The sequence below is a fragment of the Dunckerocampus dactyliophorus genome, chromosome 4, assembly GCF_027744805.1.
Source record: "Dunckerocampus dactyliophorus isolate RoL2022-P2 chromosome 4, RoL_Ddac_1.1, whole genome shotgun sequence".
Taxonomy (NCBI): domain Eukaryota; kingdom Metazoa; phylum Chordata; class Actinopteri; order Syngnathiformes; family Syngnathidae; genus Dunckerocampus; species Dunckerocampus dactyliophorus.
In genome coordinates, this window is record NC_072822.1 from 36101352 (window position 1) to 36121394 (window position 20043).

Genomic DNA, 20043 nt, shown 5'->3' on the forward strand with positions numbered 1-20043 from the left:
CTTCGCCTTCTTTTTTTCTTCTTCGAAGGTTTTACGGCACCTCGCGACATGACACTGCTGCCATCTTGCGGCGGTGTTGAAGAGTGCTCAAGATCAGAGTTGTGGAAGGAAAGATAGGTTGGTCTTTATTGAAAGGAATCTACGGGTGTCCAAAGTGCGGTCCGGGGGGCATTTGCAGCACATTCTAAAAATATAATTTAACAGCAAAATTACAATCAGCAGTAGTTTTACAAGAATAAAGTCAAAATATTAAGCCAGCGTGTTATCAAAAGATAAAAACCTTGTAATATTATGAGAACGTTATTTTAGTAGCACAGAGTTGAAATCATCCACCCATTTTCTATGCCGCTTCTCCCCATTAGGGTCGTGGGGATGTGCTGGAGCCTATCCCAGCTGACTTCGGGCACATCTAGACAAACACTCACATTCATACCTATGGACAATTCATTATAAAATGTATAATTATAAATTATAATATTCCAACAATAAAGTCAAAATATATATATATATTAATATAAATATATTTACATTTCTTGTACATTTTTTGTTTTGATAGCACTGCAAACCCTGGGTGTTCTCTCAGTGAGTTTAGTGAGGTTGTCACCCGAAATGGTTTTCACTTCACAGGTGTTGCGTTGTGCGTGTCCGAACTTTGCACTGGAAGTCATAACTATGCGAAGAAAATTCACAAGAAGAAACTTGAAATAGTTTGAAAATTAAAAAAAAAACAGCAGAAATGGAAAACAGCTGTGATTTAATGAGAATAAAGTCAAAATATTAAGAGGAAAAAGAATTGCAAAATAAACTAATATTGTTAATATTTAACTGGAGTATTTATAATTAATATTGTCTAATTAATATTGTAATATTATGAGGGAAAACGTTGGTATGATTGAGTTGAAATATTAAAGAAAAATATCATGTTATTGGAATAAAGTCAAAATATTACACGAATAAAGTCATAATATCACAAAAAGAAAAGTGACAAATATGACTTAAGAAGAAAGTTCAAATATTTTGGGGAAAAAACAGCAAAAATGGGGGAAAAAAAGAGCAAAGAGTATATATATATATATACATATATATATATATATATATATATATAACTTTGTAGCATATCTTTACAAATTATCAAAGCAGCAAAGTTGCAGTTGAAGTTGCAAAAAAACACAAGAAAAACAGCAGAAATGGAAAAAAACATCCATCATTTTACGAGAAAATAAAGTCAAAATATTAAGAGACGAAAAAGTCGCAATTTCACGAGATTAAATTTGTAACATTTTAAGGGAACATTTTTTTGTACTATAGAGAGTTAGAATATTTTGGGGGGGGCGCAAAAACAGGACAAAAAAGAGCAAAAATCGAAGCTGATGTGGCTTTCTCACCTGTATGACAAAGCTGAGATGCAGTTTTTTCTTGAAATGTATCCAGTAACTTCTTAGCATCAGCGAAATATCAAAATGGAAAGTTGCATCCTTTCATTCCTCGCAACGTGGCCCTCGCTGGAAAAAACATTTAGACACCCCTGATCTATACAGGATTTAAAAAAAAAAACAATTGGTGTTTTCCAGTTTTTTACTCTACTGTAGTTTTATTCCACTATCATTAAAAGTGTCACAACACAAACGTAGTTTCATTATCATTGACGTGATGACAATAATGAGCTTGAGTTTGCGTGTCTCGATGATCCGAGGAGCTACATTTTTTTTTCCACACAAAACGTAGCTCAAATAGACCCCGATGATGAGTACGACAAATGGACTTGGTGTCCCCTCCCCGGACGCGGGTCACCTGGGCCCGGCCTGCACCCATGGGCCCCGGCCGAGGCACTGTGGCAGCACATCATCGCTCTCTAGCTAACATGTCACATCTAGCATTACACTTCTATGAGCTGACAATCGTTTAGCACCAAATGGACAGGACACGTTTCTTCTCAATTGTGCGTCCGCATGTGTGTCGTCAGAGCGTCGTGGCGAGTGAACGTTTTGCCGCACAACGAACAGGAGGACGGTTTTTCTCCCGTGTGCGTTCTCATGTGCGACTTTATGCTCGACTTTTGACAGAATCTTTTACCGCAGACCGAACAACGGAAAGGTTTTTCCCCGGTGTGCGTTCTCATGTGTGGCAAGATGCTTGACTTTTGAGAGAATCGTGCGCCGCACACCGAACAACTGAAAGGTTTTTCTCCCGTGTGTGTGCGTGTGTGGTCTGTCAAATAGTTGCGCTTGGTAAAGGTTTTAGCACAAAGTGAACAGGAATATGTTATTTCTCCCGTGTGTCTTTTCATGTGCCTCGCCACACTGTAAACCCGAATGCTCAAATTAATAAAAAAAAAAAAAAAGATTGGTGTATACGGTAATTAAAAAATGTTAAACTTGCTACTTAATTCAATTTTTAGATTTTTTAATGCATATGTCCAATGTTTTTTTACTTTAAATTATTCATTTTAATTATTAATTACATACAATTTTACTTAAGCATAAATTATAATTTTTACTTTTCTTTAGTATTATTTTTCATTTACAATTACTTAATATTTTCAACAATCCATCTGGACAACAATCAGAATTAACAATTGCAAACAACAATTTTTCCACTATTTTATTAAGACTACATGATTAATTTGCAATATCAGTACACTTTAAAGATGGGGGGTTATTATTATAATGATCTGTACATATTTATGCACTTTAAAAGTAATGTCTTAAAACGTAATATGATTCCTTTTCATGAATTCATTTTACAAGTGCAAAGGAAGGTATGTAAGTTTTTTCTCTGAATGTACCAGGATAATCCCGTGCCCATGCCTGTTTGTTTTTTTTTGTTTGTTTTTTTTGTGCCCCTGCCTGTTCTCCCTGTAATATGCCCAAAGATGACATCATACGGTGCGCATGAAGCCTCGAGAAATGAGCCTTTTTGTGAACCAGTTGGATGGAAAGATTCTAGGTCACCCCCTTGTCCTCGCTACTCAGTCTGTTCCGGACATCTCGCCCTTCACCTGTCTGGGTTCAAATCTCCACGCATGCGCATTGTGTGCTCTTGCACTTCCTCGGCTTCACCATCGGCGCGGCCGAGGCGAACCGGCATCCAAAGATTGAATCAGGTAACATCTTCAAAATGCACACACTTTCCGAGCAGTTTCAAGTTTCGCTATGAGTGTTAGAAGCAAGTCTTTATTAGAAGCACGTCGCTTTTCTCTCATTGATATTTCAAAAGCAGAGTTTGATTTACTACCTGCTTTGATTAGCTCAGTCCTCATGCTAGCTAACTTTTCTTCTTACCGCCGTTGCAAATGTTATGTTGTCATATTTATATTTCGCAACAATATAACACATTTAGAGGACATTTAAGTAAGTCCACAGTGCGTGTCCCCGACCACGCTAAAGTTAGTGCGTTCGGACCATCGCGGACATGCTAATATGCTAGCAAGATGGCACACATGCTACTCCACAGCCCTCAGAGCAGCACAACAGCATTAAGAGGGTCACATTCTCACAACCTTTCAAATACAGTCAAACCTGTCTTAGCGGCCACCTTTATAGAACGGCCACCTGCCTATAGCGGCCACTGAAAAATCGCCCCCCAGCAAATGTACATGTTATAGACCCTGTGTGTAGCAGTCACCTGTCCAACGCGGCCAGCGGCCACCCAGTTTGTCTCCCTTGGTCAATATCTGACCGCATATAGCAGCCAAATTACCAACTCAAGTAGAAGCTTCATGCACGAAAAAGTTTAATTTTCCAATCAATGAAGGCGTCGTGTGTAGACTTTAATTACTGAGTCCTAGCTCAGTCACAATCATCCACAAGATCCACACAAACTGTCAGTTGTTCCACATAAAAAAGCCGTCTTCTTTTGAGCTTGCTATTTCCTGGTCAAACATGTAACTTTAAGAGCATTTGCACCAAAACATTACCGCAAAGTAGGCTGGGAACAGGACGTGCTCCCAGCGACGCTACAATAAAAAAAAAAACATACGCTAGCATGCATGCGGCAGCGGGAGCAAAACTGAGTTGGGTTGTACTTAATTGAAGTATTTTAGAATGTACTCACGTTATTTTTCATCAATCCTCATCCACAAATCCATCAAAGTCCTCATCTTCTGTATTCGACACAAAAAAGCCGTCTTTTTTTCAGCTTGTTGCAGACAGTGACACCGTTTATTTCCTGGTGTGCACTGGTCAATACTGTAATGCCGCTTGTTGTGGGGAAGGAGAGACTCACGTCGCCGATGCACTTTAATGGCTTTATTAACAGCGGAGAACACTGCAGGACTTTACATCCACGCCAACATAAACACACTTCCCCAAACTCACAGCTAGCACTGAGCCTAGCTGTCCTGCTCGGCACGCCGACCGTCACTTCCTGTCACTTCCCGTCACTTCCCGTCACTTCCTGATGAACTAAAGCTGTAATGACACTCTGCCGTACAGGTATACCGTACGGCAGCCCACGAGTGAGAGAGGGCGCTATTGAGCCATTATTCCATTCACTGTTAGAACAAGTGGAAGCACAACATACACACCCATTCAAAGTTAGCAAGTCTTCTAATAGTTCAATGGCTTCTAAGGCTGTGAAGTCGCATGGAGGTGGGAATCAACTCTCACTAGAGAGGAAGATTGAAGTCATCAGGATGCATGACAAGGACAAGTTGAGCGCCCGTGCCATCGCCGTGAAGCTGTCTACCCAGGGTCATCGATGCGGGAGGACTCAAATTCTGAATATTCTCAAGCGCAAGCCGGAGTGGATTGAGGAGTTTAAAAGCAACATGCCACTCGACCGCAAGAGGAAGGTCAGGAAGACAGCAAATGATGAGCTCAATGCCATCCTCTACGAGTGGTTTAAGGACAGTACGGCACGGCAGCTCCCTGTGAGTGGACCGCTTCTGCAGGAGAATTTAAAGGAGATAGCAACCCAGCTCCAACTCGATGAATTCAAGGCATCCAATGGTTGGTTAGACGCCTTTCGTCGGCGTCACAACATTATCTTCGGGAAGATGAATGGAGAGAGTGGGGGCGTGGAGACCGCAGTAGTTGACGACTGGAAGCAGAAGCTGCCGAATCTTGGTGACGGCTATGCCTTTCGTGACATATACAACATGGACGAGACAGGGCTGTTCTACAGGGCATCCATCGACTCCACACTGCATTTTAAAGGGACAGACTGCTCCGGCGGGAAGCGGTCAAAGGAGCGCATCACTCACTCACTGATGCTTTGCGGCAACGCCCTCGGGGAGAAAGAGCCAGCGATGGTGATCGGAAAAACAATCAAGCCGCGTTGCTTTGGGAAGATCGACCGAAAGGATCTGCCTGTCAACTATCACGCTAACAAGAAGGCATGGATGACCAGCAGTCTCTTTGAGCTGTTCATGAGGAACCTCAACAAGAAGATGCAGCGGCAGTTATACTGTGCAATGAAATTCTTATTCTGTTCATTCTCCCAAGAAAAGAAAGAATAAGAACATAAGAAACATAAATACCAATAAATTAAGCAACAACAACAGAAGAGACATTAATACAAATAAATAAATAAATAAATAAATAAATAAATAAATAAATAAATAAATAAATAAATAATAAAGTGCTATGAGTGTGTGTGTGTGTTGCGTGTGTGAGTGCTTCGTTGAGAAGCCTGATGGCCTGTGGGTAAAAGCTGTTTGCCAGCCTTGTGGTCCTGGACTTCAAACTCCTGTAGCGTCTGCCTGACGGTAGGAGTGTGAATAATGAGTGTTGTGGATGTGTGCTGTCCTTGATGAGGTTGTGTGTTCTTCGTAGGACTCTAGTTTTATAAATGTCTTGCAGTGAGGGGAGGGCTGCCCCAACAATGTTCTGTGAGGTCTTGATCACCCGCTGGAGTGCCTTCCTATCACGTGTTGTACAGTTACCGTACCAAACAGTGATGGAGGCGGTAAGGACACTTTCCATAGTGCATAGTGCTCACCATGAGAGGTGAGTCCTGTGTGCTCCCCAAGTCCAGCCACCCTCTCTGCTCATCAGGAGTTTGGGTGTCAAAGCGGGCATAGAACTCGTTCAGCTTATCTGGAAGTGTGGTTTGGCTGGACGTGGCTACGCTACTCCGCTGTCGATAGTCTGTGATGTGCTGGAGCCCCGCCCACATGCGCCGGGGGTCTGAGGTGGAATAGTAGCCCTCCAGCTTCTGTCTGTACTGTCTTTTGGCCTCTCGTATGGACCTCCTCAGGTCATATCTGGCCTTTTTGTAGTCATCAGCGGTGCTCATGACAAATGCAGTGGAACGAGCACGTAGCTTAGCCCTTACATCACAGTTCATCCACTGTTTTTGGTTAGGGTATTTTCTGTAATACTTGGTGGTGCTAACAGTCTCTATGCATGTGCTAATGTAGCCAGTAACAGCAGAAGCATATTCATCCAAATCAACAGTACAATCTTCCCTCCCCGCTGCAGTTTTAAACACATCCCAGTTTGTGCAGCCAAAGCAGTCCTGAAGTACTTGATCAGTTTCTTCATTCCACACTTTAACTGCTGTACTTACAGGGGGAGCTTGTTTAAGAAGTTGTCTGTATGTTGGATAAAGTAATATGGAGATGTGGTCGGCCTTTCCAAAGTGGGGTCTTGGAACAGCCTTCAAAGCACCTTTCATGTTGCTGTAGACTTGGTCCAGGATGTTATTTTCCCTTGTGGGAAAGCTCACATGCTGGTAATATTTGGGGAGGACAGTCCTGAGGTTACAGTGGTTGAAATCGCCAGATATAATGAATACAGCGTCTGGGTGTTTGGTCTCGTGTTTATCAATGATGTCATGCAGGAGGCCTAGTGCATTAGCAGTGTTAGCTCGTGGTGGGATGTAAACAGCAGTTAAATACACAGCGCTAAACTCACGAGGCAAATAAAAAGGTCTGCATTTCACCATCAGCAGCTCAATGTCCTGCGAGCAGTGCTTTTCCATCGTCTGTACGTCTGTGCACCACCGTTTGTTTACGTAAACACAGACGCCGCCACCTCTGTGTTTACCAGACGCTAAAGTCCGATCTCCCCGGTAAGCAGCAAATGATTCCAACTGGATCGCCGAGTCCGGTATATCCTCCGTCAGCCAGGTTTCTGTGAAGGTGAGCACACAGCATTCCCTGACCTCACGTTGAGCTGTAATCCTTGCCCAGCCAATGGACCAGGGCATCATCCAAGCAGCAAAGCTAAAGTTCCGCAAGCGGCAGCTGAGAAGCATCATACATCAGATGGAACAGGAGCCGAGCCTGACACCACCAGAACTCATGAGAAACACAGACATCGTCAAGGCAATCAACTGGGTTGACAGAGCGTGGAAGGACACCAGCCCTGAGACCATCCAGAAGTGCTTTACCAAGTGTGGTGTCGGCCCTCAGGACTTCGAGGCAGGGGAAGAGCAGGTGAAAGCAGAGGAGCCAGGAGATGAATTGGATGCCGTGTGCCAGAAGGAGTTGAAGATGTCATTAGAAGAGTTGGTGGGGGTTGATGAATTGCTGGCGACTATTGATCAGAATCAGGCTACGACTCTGGAGGACTACCAACGACGGCTAGAGAACACAGACAATGGAGATGACAGTGACGAGGAGGAACCCCAACCCAGCCAACAGGAGCCAAATCTGATTAGTTTTTCAGAAGTATTCAGGAGCCTTGAACAGCTTAAATCATTGGCGGTCAGCAAGGGATGCATTGAGATGCTGGAAAGGTGCACCGACTTGGAGGAGGCAGTACAGCGGGAGTGTTAGCGTCAAAAGCAGGCAGCAAGGCAGACGTTGATGTTTGATTTTTTTCAAGAAAGTTTAAGATCAGCACTCAGATGATAGATTCATATTCATATTCATGATTCATATTCATCATTTGAGAAAAATTTAATTTTGTTCAATTGCAATTGAAATTTGTTCAAAAATAATAAACACATTTGAAACAAGAAACATGGACTGTAATAATGTTTTAAATGTAAAGATTATATTAAAACTTGTTTTTATTAAAACTAAAATTTTCTTCAAAAAAGTGTAAGATCAACCAACCAAATTCCATTTCATTCCATTTTCCTCCGCTTATCCGGGTCCGGGTCGCGGGGGCAGCAGTCTCAGTAGGGAAGCCCAGACTTCCCGGTCGCCGACCACCTCCTCCAGCTCCACCGGGAGGACACCAAGGTGTTCCCAGGCCAGCTGTGAGACATAATCCCTCCAGTGTGTCCTAGGTCTTCCCCGGGGCCTTCTCCTGGCTGGGCATGCCCGAAACACCTCACCAGGGAGGCGTCCGGGAGGCATCCGGACTAGATGCCCAAGCCACCTCAGCTGGCTCCTCTCGATGTGAAGGAGCAGCGGCTCTACTCTGAGCTCCTCCCGGATAACCGAGCTCCTCACCCTGTCTCTTAGGGTGAGTCCCACTACCCTACGAAGAAAACTCATTTCAGCCGCTTGTATCCGCGATTTCATTCTTTCGGTCATGACCCAAAGCTCATGACCATAGGTGAGGGTGGGAACATAGATCGAATAGTAAATTGAGAGCTTTGCCTTCCAACCAAATTAAAAAACAAAATACTGTATTAAAAATAAACATAACAAGACATTACTAGAAGAATAACAAGCTGAGTACTGCTGTACAACTTTTATCTGCAGTCCCACAGTGCCCTCTACTGGTCAACATTCAAATTGGACGCCAACCTGTCTATAGAGGCCACCTGTCTATAGCGGCCACTTTTGCAGTCTCCCTCTAGTGGCCGCTGTAGACAAGTTTGACTGTAATTGCACATGTTGTATTTCTGTCTGGGCAGGTGTTTGTGGGCAAACCAGCCTTCAGACTTTTGGGGGTAAATGTAAGTATAAATACATATCTAAAATTGATTCTGGTAAAAGTACTACAGAAACTACTTTGAACAAAGTAGTTTATCATTTTCAAGTTTATCATTATCAAGTTTATCATGATAAATTTGGAAAAGCATGTAGTATGGCTGGTCAGGCTGAATGATGAAATTCTCACTATTGTGACTTTATATAAACTGTATTTTTGAAGTGCTATGAGAATAAAGTAGGGAACTTTAATCATTTGAGATATGAGTTGAGACCATTAAAATCTTATGTTCAAGAATAAAGGCATAATGTATGAGGAAGATTTGGAATAATCATTCATCCCTGTCTTGGTTGCAGGTGCTTGAAGCCGACTTTGAATAAAAGCATACAAAAGATGTCCAACTTAATCATGTTGGTCTTTTAAACGATGCCCCACGTGTGTCCATTATTACCACTGTTGAATCGAGTAGGCTACACTTTATGGCACCCCTTATAGTGCCCCAGCTGTATAGTGCCCCAGCTCTTCACCAGGGCTGACTCGGCAGGACGCTGTGGGTGCTCTGAGCCACAACCCCCCCCAGACAGGTGCAACAGTGTCGCTGTCTTCACTCGCACTGCTCTGTGAGCTTTGCTTCTCTATTGCTGTTCCAAACGTGTCACTTTGGAGTCCATTGAACAGCTGGTTTTACGCAGCACAGCCTGTTATATCTGTTAGATCCCCGCAGACTAAACTGAATCCAAGTATTTGGCTCACCTGTCCCGTGCTTACACTGTTTTATATCTGATAAAAACAAGTACGTTTCCGCATAGGCCATCAGCCAGCAATCCATTCTACTTGGTCCCATAAGGTAGGCTATGTCAGTGCAACACAGCGACACTCAAGTCACAAGGCTCAGGCTAGTTGTGAGTGGACAAGGTTGAACGGATGCTGGCTTATGTGTAAAACGTGGTTTTTGGCAGGCACGTTGTGCTCATTGTCGTAGTTTAACTCAATAGTGAGTAAGCAAAGGACAGGTGGATGAGCCAGCCTGCTTGATTTCAGTCCAGTAATAAATGTGAGGGACAATCAACAGATAAAGAGGTGGTGCATAAAACGAGATGCCCAGACACACGGTTCCACAAGACAAATATCTGTGTGTAAAATGAGGGATGCTCCACTTGCCAGGAACGAGGGCCGTGAGGGAGTGATTTGAGCAAGAACCACCACTGGAGAGAAGTTTGTTTTCCCCTTCGCTGTTTCTCACTTTTCTCTTTTTTTAAATTTTTTTTACCCAGATGCAACATGATGTCTACACCCGACACACAACTGTGTTCCATGCCCTACCCGCTAACCTGCGTGAACAAACATCAGGGTTTTTCATCAGCTGCCATGTACGTGCCAGTCTGAACAGCACACAATGCACTTTAAGCTGAAGTTACCTGCATGAGTTTCCTAAAATATCCATGTTGATTGTCACAGGAGGACGCGGAGGGGCCTGATTGGTCTACTACGCCTGGCTCTTCTATCTAAGGTCAGTGGCGGAGAAGGTCGTCCGGTGAACTACGGAAAGAAGGTCTCCGTGGTCTTGGAGGGTCAAGAGATCGTAACATTGGGAAACTTTGGAGAAGCCTTCCTGGGAATGTTTGGACAAAGAAAACACTGTTTGCAAAGAAGAACTACAAGAAGTATTTGTGGAAAAAGAACTGTTTTTAGAAAAAATGTAAATTGTTGCAAACTTGACTGAAATAAAACAGTGAAGTTTATTTTTTTCCCCCCAAGGCTACATTACAACCTTCTGGTGGGATGCACTTGAAGTGCTTAGGAAAACATTTGAATAAGAAATCATTCAAATTAAAATTAAAATCATAAAACCGGGACAGCATTTGGCACAAACTGAGCATGTAAAACGTTTTCCACCCGTCGTCTTTTTAGAGCAGTCAGAGTGTTTGTCGTCAGCGAGAGTCCTCGTATCATCGCTGTTCAAATGTTCTTGGTCACCCTCTCTGTGTTCATCCTCAGGAGAGTGCGACGTCGTGTCGTCGCTATCTGCCAACGGAGCTAAGAGGTTGTCTGCTTGTGATCCTCCACGGTGGTGTCCATCAGCTTCTGTGCTGTGTTGTGGTGAGCTGCTACAAGGACTCAGACTGTGATGAAGCTGTGAGGACTCCGGTGGTTTGTTTTCACGGTCTTCAGTCGTCACAGAGACACCAGTCGGTGGCACCTGGGCGAGATCAGGCTCCTCCCACCCTAGAAGAAACTCTCCCTCTTGCGTGATCCTGAGTTCCTCCTCCTCCTCCTTCAATGTGAAGCTCTGATGTTGTTCTTGATGACCAGACAGCTGCTAGACATCTGCAGGATCAAAACACGTATTAAAACGGCCATTTTTCTCAAGGCCTGACTTAATCGCCAACCCCTGATTGACTGGATTGGCATTTGACGCTATTGAATTCATGAAATAACTCATGGCAAAACAGGAAGGTGTCCTGTGGTTGCTTTGTTGGGCTTCCGACAAAATGCATGGCGGTCGGTGAATTGGATTTTGTCCGAGACTAATCCTCGCAGCCCAAGCGAACATGTAAACATACCATACTTTGAGTCTTACTAACTGCTTCCAGCTGTTTTCGATATCACTCGCTCTCTTCTCGTTTGACAAAATTCCTCCTCGTACGACGCTATTGTTCTTTCAAACAGGGCGAATATTTCATCTGCCGCCGCCATTAGTCGCTCCATCACCAACTCTTTCAACATTTTGATGTTTTTTAGCGAGCAGACGAATCACACGCTTGCAGCGCTAACTTCCGCCCTTTCTTTCCTTCGCCCTCTAAAGTCTGCCTTTTTTTCTTCTTGGGAAGTTTTACAGCACTGCTGCCATCTTGCGGGGGCATTGGACTGCTCAAGATAAGAGTTGAGGACGAAAAGAGCAACCAGAATCGTCTTCATTGAAAATAATCCGCTACACCACGGTATGCCACAAAAATATGTTGTTTTTTGTCTAAATATTATGAGGCTCAAAACAAACCCCAACATTTTTAGAAAATTAGGTTGAGAAAAAGTTGTAATGTTAAGTGAATAAAGTCAAATATTACAGGAATAAAGTCATGATATTACAAAAAGAAGATGTAGAAAGATTACTGAAGAAGAAAGTTGAAATACTCGGGGAAAATAACAGCAAAAATGGGGAAAAAGGCGCGAAGAGCGGAGTTGATAGAAACAGTAGGCTGCTTTTTCACCTGTAGGACAAAGCTAACACACTTTTTTCTTGAATTACATAAAGCTTCTTAACATATGCTTTTCAAAGTGGCTTTCATTTTTCACTATGTGGCTCTCGCTGGACACCTGCTCCACACAGTATTAAACAAAAACAACAAAAAACAATTAATGTTTTCCAGTTTTTGTTTTATTACAGTATAGCAAAAAAATGCCACAACAAAAACACAGTTTCATTATCATTGATGTAATAACAATAATAGTAAGATGGACTGGATTTACAGTGGCGTTGCCCCCTTCTTGATTTCTTTTTTTTTTTTTTGCATGTCTGTCATACTTAAATGTTTCAGATCATCAAACAAATGTAAATTTTAGTCAATGATAACACAACTGAACACTTTATGCAGTTTTTAAATGAAACTTTTTCTTAAGAAAAAACACATCCAAAGCTACATGTCCCTGTGTGAAAAAGTGATGTCCCCCTAAAGCTAATAAGTGGTTGGCCCCCCTTAGCAGCAACAACTGCAATCAAGCGTTTGTGATAACTTGCAATGAGTCTCTTCCAGCGCTGGGGAGGAATTTTACACAATTGTTGTCATTCAGCCACATTGGAGGCTTTTCCTTTTTAAGGTCATGCCACAGCATCTCAATAGGATTCAGGTCAGGACTTGGACTAGACCACTCCAAAGTCTTCATCCATTCAGAGGTGGACTTGCTGGTGTGTTTTGGATCATTGTCCTGCTGCAGAACCCAAGTTGCTTTCAGCTTGAGGTCACCGACAGATGGTCGGACATTCTCCTTCAGCACAATTCATGCTTCCATTTATCAAAGCAAGTCTTCCAGGTCCTGAAGCAGCAAAACAGCCCCAAACCATCACACTACCACCACCATATTTTACCATTGGTATGATGTTATTTTTCTGAAACGTCAGGTGTAATGGGACACACACCTTCCAAAAAGTTCACCTTTTGTCTCGTCAGGCCACAGAGTATTTTCCCAAAGGTCTTGGGGATCATCAAGATGTTTTCTGGCAAAATTGAGACAAGCCTTAATGTTGTTTTTGTTCAGCAGTGGTTTTGGTCTTGGAACTCTGCCATGCAGACCGTTTTTGCCCAGCGTCTTTCTTATAATGGAGTCATGAACACTGACCTTAACTGAGGCAAGTGAAGCCTGCTGTTCTTTGGATGTTGTTGTGGGGTCTTTTGTGACCTCTGGGATGAGTCATCGCTGGAAGAGTCATGAACACTGACCTGGTCTGGGGCTGTTTTGCTGCTCCAGTTTTACTCCAGACTAATAAAAAAATTGTCACAACACAAACATAGTTTCATTATCGTTGACGTAACAATAATAGTAGGATGGACTGGATTAATATCTTTGCTCTTCTTAGCGGCACACTATCTTGGAAGTCACGAGGGAGAGGGAGTGTGGTATCGTACACACAGCACATCATCGTTTCCTACGTGACTTCTGACATCTAACATTACACTTCTACGGCTTGACAAGCTTTCAGCACCAACCGGACAGGAGACGTTTATTCACAATTGTGCGTCCGCATGTGTGTCGTCAAATTGTCGTGGCGAGTGAACGTTTTAGCGCATAATGAGCAGCAGTACGGTTTTTCTCCCGTGTGCGTTCTCATGTGCGACGTCATGCTGGACTTTTGAGAGAATCTTTTGCCGCACACTGAACAACAAAAAGGTTTTTCTCCCGTGTGCGTTCTCATGTGCGACGTCATGCTGGACTTTTGAGAGAATCTTCGACTGCAGACTGAACAACTGAAAGGTTTTTCTCCGGTGTGTATGCGTATGTGGTCTGTCAAATAGTTGCGCTGAGTAAAGGTTTTAGCACAAAGAGAACAGGAATATGGTTTTTCTCCTGTGTGTCTTTTCTTGTGCTTTAGCATATTGGACTTGGTCGAGAATATTTTACCACAAAGTGAACAACTAGAAGGTTGTGCTTCATTGTGCGCTTTGATGTGTCGGAACATGTTTGACTTATGGGAGAATATTTTACCACAAAGCGAACAAGTAAAGGGTTTTTGTTTTTCTCCTGTGTGTGTTCTCAAGTGTATCGCAAAATCTGTCCCTTTTCTACCTGTCGTCTTCTGAGAGGATTCAGAGTGTTTGTTTTCAGTGTGGGTCCTCGTGTCACCTTCACGGTGCGTATCGCTGCACAAAGGTTCTTGGGTGTCGCCTCTGTATTTATCCTCGGCAGAGTGTGACGTTGCGTCGTCGCGGTCTACTCGTGATCCTCCACGGTGTTCTCCATCAGCTTCTGTGTTGTGTTGTGGTGAGCTGCTGCTAGGACTTGGACGTTGGTGAAGCTGTGAGCCCTCGGGTGGTTTGACTTCACTGTCTTCAGTCTTCACAGAGACACCAGTCGGTGGCACCTTGGCAAGATCAGCCTCATCTGGCCCTAGAAGAAACTCTCCCTCTTGAGTGATCCCAAGTTCCTGCTCTTCCTCTTTAACGTGGGGGGGCTGGGGATCCTCCTCCTCCTTCAATGTGAAGCTCCGACGTTCTTCTTGACGACCAGACAGCTGCTGGACGTCTGCAGGACACAAACAACATTAAGACATGTACCAAAACAGGACAAACACGATTGAATTCAATTCTTCTTTCACCTTCTTTGTCAAAATGCTGGTACTTGAAACTTTCTTCGGCGCCATTTGGGGTTATTGAGGTGAGAAACACCATTGAATTAAAAAAATAACTCATGGAAAAACAGGAAGGTGGTGTCCGTGTGGTGTCTCGCTGCCAAGTCGTGTCTTTGGGAACACTCACATCGAGAATCACGTCTTCAGTGAAGGTAAAAGTAACATTTAAGGGTCCCTGACATGATTCATAAATGTGTTACAGTATATCTTGTTTGTAGTTATGTTCTACGTTGTTCCATTTTTGAAAGCCAACAGTAAATTTGCAAAAGTTACATTTATAGTTGAAACTAGCTAGCAGCTCAGCCTCGTTTCCGGGAGTGACGTCATCGGGATGACACCTCTCAGCTACAGCAGAGTAAACAAACGCTTCCCGAGATAAACGGTCGACTTGGTTTAGTATATTTTTCATAAAAATAGTAGTCATGCCACAGAATGTAGTATTGCTGCTGGATGTTTACAGTATCTGAGTGATACTGTAAGTTTGCTTTCTTTTCCAAAAGAGGAAGGTTTCAGACAACAATGGATGAAGCAAGTGCAGCGGGACCTTGACGTTTACTGTGGGTGGCGGCGGCGAACATTTATCCTCAATGTGCAGCCACATATACAATCAAAAAGGCTATAAAACGCCCTTTACACTCATTAAGAAGCCAATTTAAAACAATAATTGAAGGGTAAGCAAATCCAGAGTCATTTACGCTTACCATTCAGTGCTTTGAAGGCGACCAATCTTCGTCTCCATGTCTTAAGGCTTAAGTCCATGTTCTGCAAGTTCTCTATTTCATCTCCAAATGTTTCTTCCTCCTTGAAAACTATTGACACATCGCTCAAATCTTGGCTGTAATCACTGATGACATCCTCAGTCTCGTACACCGCCATGTTTGTTTACCTGGGTGATAGCGTCCCGATGGCGTCACTTCCGGAAATAAAAGCCTGAACTGCGAGAGCTAGCTGGCGCCATCAACTACAAATGTCATTTTTGCTACTTTACCGCTCACTTTCTAAAAATCAAACAGTGTCGAACATAATTACAAACAATATGTAACATATTTAAGCAAAGGTGATTAATCATGTCAGGGAGCCTAGAAACGTGCATTTATCCCTTTCATCCAACACGTATATGCATTTGGAATTGTTTTCTGCATGTAAAACTAATTGTAAAAATATAAAAATGTGTTTTGTGTTGACATTTTTCAATTGTGACGTCATACCGATAAATCCATAACATTATTGATTTTTTTAACGCTCCAACGAGGCGAGATTACCCGCAGAAGAAAGTTGGCAGAATGAAAAGGTGATTTTTATCTCGATCGTAAAAATCTATAATACTGTAAAAATACACTTAACGTGTTCGGTCTTAGAAGATGGCTATTTCTCAGACTCACCCTTTGTGTGCTTTGGTTTTCGACTTTAGAAACAAAAAAGACTCCACAGTTCAAACGCGCGTTTTCACGGACAAATATCTAAAATGTCAACATACCTTCAATGTGTAGCACAATGTGAGTCTTGCTAACGGCTTCCATTTGCTGTCGTTGTCGCTCATTCTCCTCCTTCGTTCGACAAAGTTCCTCCTCGTACGACGCGATCGTTCTTTCAAACAGGCCGAATATTTCATCAGCTGCCGCCATGAGTCGCTCCTTCACCAACTCTTTCAACATATTTGATGGTGTCTTTTAGCTTGTACACCAATGGCGAAGCGTTGCGATTTTTTTCGGCCTCTCTTTTCCTTCAATTTCCGCCCTTTTCTTCCTCCACGGACGTTTTGCGGTCGTCACCATCACCGTAGCGTGACTCTGTCGCCATCTTGCGACGGCTTTGAATACTGCTCAAAGTGACAGTTGAGCTGCGAAGTGTTTATCGCCAGTTGAAAATGATTTGAGATTTTACTGGGGGGGTCTGAAGTGTTATTCCTTTTGAAATAATAACAATAACACGTGGCACCATACAAATAAACCATGCACCTTATGGGTAACAACTTAAAGGAAAAGAGAAAGACATTTGTGTTCATAAGGACTGTTGTGGTTAGATATGTACTTTATGCCACTGAATATTCTTGTGTATCCCGACTGCTTCACACTGCCCACTCTGGGGCTCGACACAGAACCTTCCAAACGGGAGACGAGAGCGCTGACCGCTCAGCCAAAAGTGCGGGCTGTCTTAACCGCATGTTCAGGTGTTAAGGCTGAAGGAGTGAGGTTTTACCAACGGAAACTTGCACAGCCGCACAGGCTCGCATCTTACACTTGTGTGCAGTAGCAGCCATTAACCATAACAAAACATCACAGCACACAAATCAGTATATATAAACACCAGAGCAGAAACGAGGTCCCGTCGCATGACCTCTGGGTAGTTTTCATGCTGGTCGGTTGGAAAATCAACATGGTTGCCATCTATTTTGTTAGCATGCCACCGTTTGCGCTAATATCTTATTTAGATGTCATCTTTGTCATGCGCTTTGCTGAACCATTACCAGTTGCAGACCTCAAAACTTCATCACGGTGTAGAATTTTCACACCTGCACTGTCCTGTGGGTTTTCTATTTCTCAAGCGTATCCTGTGTGACTGATAAAGGTTAACATGCTAAAGTTTGGCCACCCCTGATAATTTTCAAGATGTTCCTTTATAAATCACTAGTTGTTTAGATCAGCAATTTTAGTTAAATACGTCAGACAGCAGACCAACACAGTGACATACGAGAAGTGAAATGACATATATAGGATTTACAGAAAGTGTGCAATAATTATTTCAACAAAAGTAAGCAGGTGCATAAATTTGGGCACCCCAACAGAAAAATGACATCCTACATTTGCAGAAATAACAGCCTCTAAAGGCTTCCTATAGCTTCCAATGACAGTGTGGATTCTGGCTGATGGTATTTTTGACCATTCTTCTTACAAAACATCTCCAGGTCAGTCAGGTTTGATGGTTTCTGAGCATGGACAGCCGCTTTAAATCACACCACAGATTTTCAATAATATTAAAACTAAAGGTCTGGGGAACAGAACACTGTACTTGTTCCTCTGCATGAATTTGAGCAGTGTTTCGGGTCATTGTCTTGTCTTGCAACTTTGACTTTTGTCACTGATTCTTGAACATTGGGCCTCATTCACGAAACGTTCTTACGCACAAATGTGTTCTTAAAGCCTTCTTACGAAGATTTTTGCCATTCATGAAACGTGTTCTTAGATCTAAGAACAAATTCTACGAACGCTCAGGAGGACTCTTACGCACAAGCAAAGCTTGCACTTTCAATGCTCAATCGCCCTCATGATGGATTTTGCAACCTGATCCCAAAAAATGTAGTGCAAATAAAATATCCCAACAATGATTTATCATCAAAGCAACTAAAATATACTCCATGGATAAATATATATTCAAATCCCAATTCATCAAAAAAAAAAGGCTGGCTGGACGTGCGCTGCGCAGAGAGAGAATGTAAAGGGACCATTAGATTTATTTGCTGAAAGCCACCAATATTTGATGTCCCGCTTCAGGCTTCCCTCTCTGTTCTTGCAGGTGTGCAGGATCATCAGAATAACATCGCAATGAAACGTGGTGTGTCTATTGCGCACGAGCACCCCCAGATAACGACATGCGCCCCCAGCCACGTCTTGAGCCAGAGCACGGGGCTGCTGTATTAATTAGGCAGCGTCTAATCAAATGTAACCACAGAAAAAATACATTGTCACACACAAACTATGTATTTTGACTTTATTTTTCCATCATGATTGTGTAAATATTTTCTAGAGTTTCCGAAATGGTTTGGTTTCTGATTGATGGCCCACCTCCCGTTTCCTCCAGATCCCTCCGGTGCAGTCCAATCTTTTTCTTGAGTCTATTTTAAGTCAAACCACTTCTTTTTAACCTCTGCGGTGGCGCGTTTCTCCGTGGAAACGGCATTTATGTTTCCTGCAATGGTGCTCCATGCCGACTCTTTTTGGATGGCCTGATGACCGGTGGATACACGTGAAAATAAGGTGGTCTTGTGTTCGCTCACTCCTTGTAAAAGCACCTCTATTTCAGTAGAATTGAACTTTTTCTTTCGTTTGTTGTCCAGCTGCTCCTCAGTCTTGCCCTTGCACGTTGCCATCTCCGCCTCCAGCTGCCTGTTGCGCACGGCACATTTTTGACCTTATATGGGAAATAATAGGCGGTGACCTATGCAAATTAGGCCTCACATGCACTTGCATCGCAGTTGGCATTCATCAACCTAAGAACACCGGTGCGAACGATTATCCCTACTTAAGAACGTGTCGTGAATGCGGCGCAGTTTCCAACCCGCACCTTCTTAAGTACACTTCTTAAGAAGACTTTTAAGAAGATTTTCGTGAATGAGGCCCATTGTTTGCAAGAATCGGCTGATACTGACTGGAATCCAAGCAACCTTCAACTTGAACAAGATTGCCAGGTCCTGCGGTGGCCACACAGCCCCACAGCAGGGTGGAACCACCACCAGATTTGACTGTGGGTAGCAAGTGTTTGTCTTGGAATGCTGTGTTGTTCATCCGCCATGCATACCACCCCTTGTTATGTCCAAATAACTCCATTTTAGTTTCATCAATCCACAGCACCTTGCAGTATTCCAAAATGAAGCTGACTGGTCCAAATGTGCTTGAGCATACCTCAAGCCACTCGGTTTGTGGCATGTGCACAGAGCAGGCCAATCCCTCCAGCGTGCAATCAGCCTACCGCAGAACGCCTCACCAGCGAGGCATCTGGACTAGATGCCCGAGCCACCTCAAATGGCTTCTTTGGATGGGAAGGATCAGCAGCTCTACTTTGAGCACATCAACCCTCCCTCTTAAGATACGTCCAGCCACCCTGAAGAGGACACTTCCAGTCGCTGTCCAAGGCTTGTGGCCATGGTAGGTTAAGGTAGGAACGTACATCGACTGGTAAATGAAGAACGTTGCTTTCTGACTCCGCTCTCTCTTCACCACGGCAGTCTGGGAGGTGACCGTCTTGCTGCAGGCGCTGCGTCGATCCGCCTGCCGAGCTCACACACCTGGGGCAAGATCTCACTCCCACCCTGAGAATCACGGCCTGAGATTCGAAGGTGCTGCATGTCTCATCCCACGCACCCTCCAGTACCTTCGCACTGGTGTAGCGCTGGTCCAGTGTTCCACGACTCTTGACTTTCAGACTTTCCCGGGGAGGCAGAGGAGTGTAGCCGGGAAAACAACCTCCGGTCAGCCTTCTGCTGAACGAGCGCCACCACCCTCGTCTGCCAATCCCGAGGCACACGTTGAGGGGACGTGTCAACCAAGACAGTCCCGCAACACCCAGAAATTGTCTTAACAAAGGTTTGAGAGATTAGAATGAATGAATTTGAATCCCCTACACAGAATTAAACAGACAAAGACAAACTTTTGGTGATTTCCAGTTGCTATTTCCAGTTTTATTACAGTAATATATCAGAGATAACCACAC

General features: G+C 43.5%; 2 protein-coding genes across 4 annotated transcripts; one reads left to right on the forward strand and one right to left on the reverse strand.

Annotated features, from left to right (window-relative positions):
* The first annotated feature begins 4558 nt into the window (after positions 1–4558).
* LOC129179899 (tigger transposable element-derived protein 4-like) lies at positions 4559–7723 on the forward strand. The gene is made up of 2 exons (XM_054773727.1): positions 4559–5410; positions 7136–7723. The coding sequence occupies exons 1-2, from the start codon at positions 4559–4561 to the stop codon at positions 7721–7723; spliced, it is 1440 nt and encodes a 479-aa protein (XP_054629702.1).
* A 5386-nt stretch (positions 7724–13109) lies between these two features.
* On the reverse strand, positions 13110–16354 carry LOC129179387 (zinc finger protein OZF-like). 3 transcript variants are annotated; one of them, XM_054772587.1, is made up of 3 exons: positions 16094–16354; positions 14112–14510; positions 13110–13250 (listed from the first exon to the last, which is right to left on the reverse strand). In XM_054772587.1, exons 1-3 carry the CDS (start codon positions 16269–16271, stop codon positions 13111–13113), a joined length of 717 nt encoding a protein of 238 aa, XP_054628562.1. In that variant the 5' UTR covers positions 16272–16354; the 3' UTR covers position 13110. The 3 variants fall into 3 exon arrangements, with proteins under 3 accessions (XP_054628562.1, XP_054628560.1, XP_054628561.1); XM_054772585.1 differs by having other exon boundaries at positions 13110–14510; XM_054772586.1 differs by lacking the exon at positions 16094–16354 and adding an exon at positions 15318–15512 and having other exon boundaries at positions 13110–14510.
* Positions 16355–20043: the final 3689 nt, after the last annotated feature.

Bases quoted from the DNA above. Each gene is read 5' to 3' on its own strand.
- LOC129179899 (XM_054773727.1), top strand. From the start codon at position 4,559: ATGGCTTCTAAGGCTGTGAAGTCGCATGGAGGTGGGAATCAACTCTCA. The intron at 5,411-7,135 runs GCAATGAAATTC...ATCCTTGCCCAG, and splicing joins TGCAGCGGCAGTTATACTGT to CCAATGGACCAGGGCATCAT.
- LOC129179387 (XM_054772585.1), bottom strand. From the start codon at position 16,271: ATGTTGAAAGAGTTGGTGAAGGAGCGACTCATGGCGGCAGCTGATGAA. The intron at 14,511-16,093 runs GTATGTTGACAT...TGTGTCCTGCAG, and splicing joins CATTGTGCTACACATTGAAG to ACGTCCAGCAGCTGTCTGGT.